This window comes from Malania oleifera, chromosome 6 (genome assembly GCF_029873635.1).
Source record: "Malania oleifera isolate guangnan ecotype guangnan chromosome 6, ASM2987363v1, whole genome shotgun sequence".
Classification (NCBI taxonomy): domain Eukaryota; kingdom Viridiplantae; phylum Streptophyta; class Magnoliopsida; order Santalales; family Ximeniaceae; genus Malania; species Malania oleifera.
In genome coordinates, this window is record NC_080422.1 from 19,073,181 (window position 1) to 19,082,098 (window position 8,918).

At 37.2% G+C, this 8,918-nt stretch overlaps 1 protein-coding gene across 1 annotated transcript; it reads right to left on the reverse strand.

Moving 5' to 3' along the window:
- Positions 1 to 3,716: 3,716 nt before the first annotated feature.
- Positions 3,717 to 5,363, reverse strand: LOC131158497 (putative UPF0481 protein At3g02645). The gene has a single exon (XM_058113366.1). It carries the CDS (start codon positions 5,361 to 5,363, stop codon positions 3,717 to 3,719), a length of 1,647 nt encoding a protein of 548 aa, XP_057969349.1.
- Positions 5,364 to 8,918: the final 3,555 nt, after the last annotated feature.

The window sequence follows — 8,918 nt, forward strand, 5'->3', positions numbered from 1 at the left end:
ATGTAAGGTAGCTTCGTATATCACAATACGTAACCCACGTCAGGAAGCTACGTATTTCACTATACGTGGCCCACGTAGGGCAACTGTGTACTCCACTATACGTGGCCCACATAAAGCAGCTTCGTACTCACACTATACGTGGCCACGTAAGACATCTATGTATTTCACTACCCATTTACACTCACAACAGACAGTATTCACAATCAACTCATATTCACCATCAAGCAATGGTCTCAGCTATGCAGTACTCACAACCAAACAGTATTCACCACTGATCAAATTTTACAAGTAGTCAGTATTCTCAATCAACAGTAATATCAAGCAAACATTATTCTCAATCAATTAATTATAAGGGATTATTCTCATGCCACACATTTTTTCCCAAATTATAAATTATAAACAAATCATTATTTTAAATTGCCTGAACGTCCGGAAAATCATACTATAATTATACAGTTCCTATACTTGAAAATAACCGATTTAAATTTAAATAAAAACTTGGCATACTTTTATTTCCCTTTACCCACTCCTCGAAATTCTGCCTAAGACAAACGAAAAATCGAACCTCCTGGTTTTGGAGTGGTGCCCAAGTATCCCAAATCAAGTTTCTTCTTTGGCTAACTTGAAGAAAAACTCCCTAGGAACCTCATGATGGTTTATGATCGTTGAATCAGGCTAAATACGGGCCGGATTTGAAGAAAATAGGTAGGAGAACCGAACCCTAGAGAGAAAAAATGAGAGAGGAGAGAGAATTCGCAGAAGCAAAAAATCCAAGGCCTATTTATGACCCGGCCTTCGTCGACAAATTTAAAAGGTTCGTCAACGAGCCAAAGAAGGACATTCGTCGATGAGGTCATCAAGTTCTTTGATGAATCTATTGAAAATCTGAATTTTCCCTGCTCTCAATAATTCTTCATCGACGAGATACGTGTAGTCATCGACGAAACCCAGAAGAACGTTCGTTGACGAAGAGGTCGAATTCGTCGACGAGTCCCTCCTTGATGCCCTTTTAAATTTTTTTTTCTTTTATTTTCCATTTTTCCTTTTATTTATTTTCTTTTATTTTTCCGAGTTCGGGTTATCACAATATATATAAAATATATATAATTTTTTATAATTATATTTTATAAAGAGATTTGTAATTCTCTCTTTTAATTTCATACTTTGGTGTGAAATACTATGTCTCTACAAATCCATCTAAAATATTATTACTCTAGCAGATTTATATGTGCATATAGTTGGTTATTGGTTAATTTTGTTTTGTAAGAATATCATACTACTAACATGGGCCATTATGAATGTTAAAGGAGCATAATATTCATTGTTAAATGATACTCCAACTCCCATGTTAGCAGAGCATTGATACATTTGACAAGATAATTCCCCATTGGCCACATAAAACCGAAAAAGGGAAAAAATTATAATACATTGGAAGATAGAAATGATGAAAGAAACAAAAGACTTCTTTGGTACAAGCCTGAGCAAACAGGTGGCAAGGTAGAAGGGCCATCAATTTGAGATCAAAAGACTTCTTTGGTACAAACCCGAGCAAACACTCACTATTGATATACCCGCACAATTCCAAATTCATACAAAGTGAATCCAAACAATTACATTCAACAAAGTGAAAATATATATATACACCAATAGTTATTCTTTGGAGGTAAATCTAGCTTTGAACAAACTCCATTGTTCATACTTATCAATATCATATATTTCAAGCTCATATTAAAACATAAAAATGTCTCCTAATCTTTTAAAAAATTCAATAGTTTACCAAATAAATCTAGTATCCACAAAACTAGGAATAATTTTCACCCACTTTCTTATTAATAACTGACCATAATAAATTTAAAACTTGCAAAAAAACTAAAATTTATAACATACTTCATAAATTCATACTTCCATTATAACAGGGTTTCTCTTCGCTATAATACCAATTAAGAAGCTGTCAAGAATATGAGTACTCTAAAACACTTTTAACATACTCATGAAGCAAACACGACAAACTTGTACAAACTAAAAATAGCTTATTCAAATTCTAAAGAAGAGGTGGATTTATTCTTCTCTATCTCTTCCTAAAAAAATAATTATTCGTATATAAACATAAAAAAAAATGACTTAAAAAATTTTCAAATACATAATAGAATTCTTAAAAAAGTTATCGATATGATAGTACAATAATAGGGAATACCGTAAAATAAAAATGAATGATGGATGATTACCTTTGGCTAAAGAAAAATCCCTTTACATGGGTTTAACATATTCTATATAAGATTTAGGCATGTTTTATCCAAAAATATATATGGGTCTTTTACCTAGTCAACCCACTTGCATATTTGTCCAAATCCAACATGGTTCATAGCATTTCCCAAAACCAAACCATGCTTTGTAGCTAACGTAAAAAAAATGGGAATCGTCCGGCATTGAAATCGACGACGAGAGGCTGTGACGGTGATGGCGAGGGGCTGCGATGGCGATGGGCGAGGGGCTCTACGAACAGCGACGGGTGATGGGTTGGACAAACAGCTACGACGAGGGGCTGGGGTTGCGACAGAGAGAGGAGGATCATGAGGGGAGGAGGGAAACAGATTAGGGAAGGAAGGATAGGATCGAGAGGGGAGGAGCGGGAAACAGATAGAGAAAGGAGGGAAATGAGGGAGATTGGGGGAAACCCAAGCGGCGCGTGTAGATATATTTGTAGGTATTAGTGACAAATTTAAACCGTCACTAATAATCTATTATTAGTGACAAATAACCTTATTCATCAGTAATAGTATTAACTAAATTACTTTTACAATTTTTTAAAATAAAAACGCTATTAGGGATGAATCTAAACCATCACTAATACTCTCTTATTAGTAACAAATGGGGAGATTCGTCACTAATAGTGTTAACTAAATTATTTTTATATATATATATTTTTTAATAAAAACACTATTAGTGACGAATTTAAACCGTCACTAATACTCTATTATTAGTGATGAATCTACCCATTCATCACTAATAGTGTTAACTAAATTATTTTTACATTTTTTTAAATAAAAATACTATTAGTGACGAATCTAAATTGTCACTAATACCATATTATTAGTGACGAATCTCCCAAAGTGTCACTAATAGTGTTAATTATATTATTTTTATTTATTAATAAATACTATCAGTGATGCTTACTTAATCGTCACTAATAAGTGACTTTTAGTGACAGATTAAATTGGTCATGAATAGCCCTTAATCATCGCTAATATTTTATCGGAATAATTTCCGCGTGAAAAATGATTTCTAGCAATAGTTTCAATAAGAAAATTGGTTTTTGGTGATGAAAGTTTTAGTGATGGTTTTAAAATCATTATTAATATTTTTGTATTAGTGACGGTTACTGAAACAGTCACTAATACCTACTTTTCATGACGAAATTGAGTTCATCACTAATAATTTTGTCACTAAAAACTTGTTTTTTGGTAGAGCATAAATAAAACATAATAGAAAATTGTATACAGTTACATCTAAAGTCACACAAATTTAAATCAGAGAACTGAAATTCATATGTGCTTCCAACTACAATATGAATGGTTTGACAATTTCACACAAAAAAAATTCAGAATTTTGGCTGTTGCCAAAAAAAAGAGAAAATAAAAATAAAAATGAGGAAGACAAAGCCACTTATGCCCAATTATAAACAGTGCAAACAATGGTGAAGCCACCTTACCCTCTCATCAAGTGCTTTTGACCTGAAATATACGAGGGTTGTACACAGAACAAAAAGCCTGGAAACTCATTAGCAGCAAAAGCATAATTGCAGCCAACAATGAGAGAATTTTCCATGAGCCAAACACATAGCGCTTCATAAATTTATCAGCTTTTACCTTCCATCTGCTGTTGTAGTGCTTGTTCACATCTTCAATCACCTTGTCCAGGAATGGCACTCTTGTCAATCTGATGGACTTGCTCATACCATTCCACAGGTTGGCCACCTCTAGATCACTCTTCAAATGGTTCAAAATGATCCCTCTTTCTCGAAGTCGTCTCACATCCTCCTCCGTGTCGATTATCCCATTCATTAGTTCTGTGTAACGGGTAAAAACCAACGGCCCCGATGCATTCGATGCCTCGTATGCTACCAAGTTTCTCAAAACAACCTCAGTGTTTACATCTACACTGACAATAAGGAGGTAAATTGTAGCCGTTTTAATGTTAAATCCAACGGTTGATATGCCACCATTTGTGGGCGAAAAGCGAACTCCGGATTTTGAGAGCTGGGTGACAGAAGGTATTGCTATTTCTTCCACTAATGGGGGCTTGTAAATGTTACTATTGGAGCTAGAGCTCCCATTTTCTGGTTTCACTGCCTCTTTGTCTTGGGCTAACAATAAATATTCAACAACTAACTTCAAGAAGGTAAAGCCAGGAAGGTTAGAGATGAGTTTCCAAGGTGCTTTAAGTATGACTTTAACTGCTCCTGACGTCAACACTTTTCTTATGGATTGTATTAGACCAATGTTTAATCTTGAAAGCAAGTTCCATGTCTGCTCAAAGAGTTGCTTTATGTAACTTGTATCCCCAAACCATCCATTTTTCTCTTCTTTTGGTTCATCTTGGTATTCGACCGTGATTGCAACAGATGGTTCTTCGACTTCGGGTGTGATGATATGGTACAAAAAGTCGAGCATGTGGGAACTATCTGAAACTTGGATTTTCGGAAACTTTTCCATCATCTTGAAAGGCGAAAGCTCGTTACAAAACCCGATCAACATGGAAAGAAGCATGTCATCCGTAGGTTCTTGAGACGAGAATCGGAATTCCATCACCTTCCTCAATATGAAAAGAGGAATTTGGTTCTCAAGCATTATCATATCTCTAAGAGTCGCGTTGTAAGCTGATTTCCTCCGAGTATGATCTACCAACTGTGACTTCCCCGAGGAAACTCGCACTATTTCCCTTTCTTCTTTGACGATGCCATAGCTTTGAAGGATCTCAAGCAAGAAGGAAGCATCTAAGGCCATCATCCACGCCAAGGTTTCACCATTGAAATCAATATACATATGGTAGCATTCTCGAATCCTCGATTCCAGCTTGATCAGTTGATCGACAAGATTTTGAAACTCATGGCTTTGGAGCTGCTTCTGAACTCTTTTGGCGGCGGCAACCTTATATCGCTCCATGCCATAGAGCTCCGGACGCCAATGATGGTAAGGTCCGAGAGCAACTTGTTGTGGCATATACGAATGGGGATCACGACAAAAAAGAGATTTAGGGACACTGAAGATGCAGACAAGCTGGATATCTCCATCCTCTTCGAGCTTTTCCTCCAGCCTCTGGCGGATTTGAAGGATCCACTGATGCTCATCGAATTTTGAAGTCATGGTGGGCTGAAGAACCTGCATATATTTATGTATATTTGTATGGAAATATAGCAGCTCTAGATATGATGCTGTGGAAGATTGATCAGGCAGCTTGGTAAGGAGTGAGCTAGCTAGCTAGCTAGGTTCCTTTACAAAGAATATATGGTCAGCAAATTGCAACAAAGATTAGTCTATTGGTGTACTCAAGTACAGAGAGAAGGGAATGAGATTTTGTTTCGGCATACATAGTATTGCTTTTGTAGGCTTGTTGGGGAAAAGGAAACGCAATTCCCATGCACGTTTATTTTTACAGTCATGATTCAACGTAGACCATTCCTTGTGGTATGCATTATTCCCTTATAAAAGTTAAATGGTGGGCATTAATAAGTCAACACGCTCCTCCAATCAATAATTCTCTTCAGGCATGCCAAATGTTTCACGTTTCAGTTGTAACTTGGGGTAAACAATAGAGGGAGAGTTTTGGTTTTTGCAATTTAGTCATGAGATAGCGATTCTGTTAACATCACTGTTGACGTTCACGCGAAGCTACAAAGCAAATGAAGGACCCTTAAACCATGGACTTTGCTTTTTTTCTGGGCCATCTAGTCACTGTGGCAATTAAGTTTTCCAAGAGGGTGGGCTGTTTAGAATTAGGGGCGTTTTTCATGTTGTTTTATTTTCTTTTTGTTTTCATCTGTTGTTTTTAATTACAAAGAGAAACACTTCATTACACGATTACTGCAGCAGGAAGCTGCGCAGGAAATTAAACTCCCAGGAAAACCCCAATCCAAGATAACAGAAAGGAGTTCATGGCTATATCAAACACATATAAGAAGAATAATTATTATTTCAAATGGTATGTATCAAATTAAGTTTGTGTCATAAGGCAATGAGTGGCTTATATTATAGTAGTACTTCCAGTTTTTATTGATTTTTTTTTTTACTTTTATTGGTATGAAAATTTATTATTATATATAATAATAATAGTGTAATTTGGTAAGGATGACTTAGTCACCAAACTAGATATAGGATCAGATATTTCCATAAGAATTTTTTGTAATAATGGATAGATATAGGATGTACAGCGGAATAAATCCGCAACAAGCAAATCAAACTAAACCAGAAAATATGAAATAACAATCACAACAACAAGATGTATATAATTTGGCAAAGTCTACATCCACGGAAGCAATCGGCACAAAAATTTCACTAAGAAATTTGAGAATGCACAATACACTTTACAAAGATCTCTCTCATATCTCACAATACCCTCATATAGGAATAAATACACTTTCTTTCGGAGGTTTCCCTCCAATTACCCAACCACCGCAACGTTCAAATTCAAAATTTGAATTTCTTCTTGCCGCCTAGGCGCACTCGTCAACGAGAACAGGAGATTCGTCAGCAAGTCAAAGAGCCCACTCGTTGACGAGTCTATTCTCTCGTTCAACGAGTCTTTAAGTCTGAGATTTTTTTACTTTCGGTATCTACTCGTCGACGAGCACAGGGCACTCGTCGACGAGTCTTCTGCTACCAATACAAGAAAACATCTATCTCATGTTTTTTTTTTTCCTTTGTTCGTGATTCCCACCAAGTATAAGAGTCACACACAAATACAATAGAATTGTTTATTTTCAAATGTGATTATAATACATTTGGTGAATAGCTTTTTTTTTTTTTTTTAAAAAGTTTGCTTTCAGCTAAATTTTTAAACTAAAGAATATGACTCTTTTTAAAGTATAGAACTAGTTTTTCTTAAAAAAATTTTCTATCATTTGTTATATGTCCTTAATGTTTTTTTTCTTTACTTCAAATATTGCAAAATTATCAATATTTTAATTGCATTTTCTAAAAATACATTAGCACTTTAATCATTTTAAATATTTTCAAATTATAACTTTTTATCAAACACTTGAAATTAACTTTTTCTTTTTAACTACGCGCGCGCATGCACACACACACATACACATACATATATATATTACAATAATTTCAATTAGTTTATTTTCATCAATTCATTTTTAATAGTTCTTTTTAAAGCCATAAAGGGGCTAAACTAAGCCTGCGTATCTCAATGTATATCCCATTAGGTGTCTTCCACAAAAATCGTTAGAGATGGAGCCAGGAGACAGCTGGAGACGCATTGTAAGCTAGGAGCTAAGTCAGAAACGCGGTGGAATTTATCTCTCCATTAATCTCTCCGTTATAACTTCCATTTGTAATTGATTTCATTTAAATATGATTTAAATTCCAAGCCTATAAATTGAGGGTTGTGGAAATTGTAATTGAAAGCATAGAGACAGTGCAAAGAGAGCACAGAGAAGCTCAGAGAGAGAAGAGAGGAAGAAGGGAGGAAGAGAGAGAGAGTGTGTGTGAGAGTTGTAATATTTTCCGGCAATAGTGAATACTTGGTGTGTGCTCCATGGACGTAGGTCGTTATTGACTAAACAACGTTAAATCTTTGGCGTCACTTTGATCTGGATGCTCACAGGTTCCTAACAAGTGGTATTAGAGTTGACGGTTCATAACTCTGGGTGAGTGACATCATAACAGTCGAGACGGGAAGCTAATTCTCCTGAAGTGCTAACAGTTGGAGGACCAAGTGTGTGGCTGAGGCCAATAAGGATCATTTAGGCTACGGATGGATCCAAATAGGGTCAAGACGTGGGAGGTAGGATTGGTTTGGAGGCACGTGGAATGCAATTTGAGGCACGTAAGACGCCAATGGTAAGGCCCACTTGAGCAACTGTTGGAGAATTATCCTAGAAGGGAGACGATTTCCGTTTAAGGGGGAGCAGGAACTCACAAATGAGGGGAAGATTGTTGAGAATTCCACTTGTGAGCTTGTCCCCCATTGGAAAATTAAAGTAGATAATGGGTGCTTATATACATGGATGGACCCAAGACCCAATTAGCTTGAGCTTTTGGGTCAAATTGGTGTTCACCCATGTGTATCAAACCCACCCATGGGCTCCTTCGGTCCTAACAAGTGGTATCATAGCCCGGTTGGAGCAGAAAAGTCATATCGGAAGTCATCCCAAGATTCATAGCTCTGTCCAGTGGATAGAAACCAAGTTTTGAGGCCACTATCGCACTCAGCTTGTCGAGACGAAGAGAAGGGTGCCAGCCAGAGCTCCAAAGGAGTTCAGAAGAAGCTGCACACACCCTCACGCGCCTTGCCAGAGCAAGACGCCTCTCCATGCGCTGGCGACAATTCCCTCATGTGCTCAATGTGCCACACGCGTCTTCTTCGCCCGATCCACCTCGACCCGACCCGACCTGGCAAGTCACTCAGACCCGAGGTAACCCGAGATCCGGTTCCTGACCCGGGTCTATATCTTTGCTCGGCGCGCCACGTCGGCAAAGGCACCACGTCAGCAGGGCCTGCCACGTCAGCTGCCACGCCATCTATGGGCAGCTGCCATGTCAGTAGTGCCATGTCAGCAAGTTTGACCAGGTTTGACTAAAACTTTGACTGAGCTTTTCGGAGTCGTTTTGAGTCCATTTTTTGAGCGACTTGAACCATTTTTAGGGTTTTCGATCGTTCCAGATCCAACTGCGCTATCCATTTGAGCT

Excerpts from the sequence above, each read along its gene's own strand:
- LOC131158497 (XM_058113366.1), bottom strand. The coding sequence starts at position 5,363 with ATGACTTCAAAATTCGATGAGCATCAGTGGATCCTTCAAATCCGCCAG.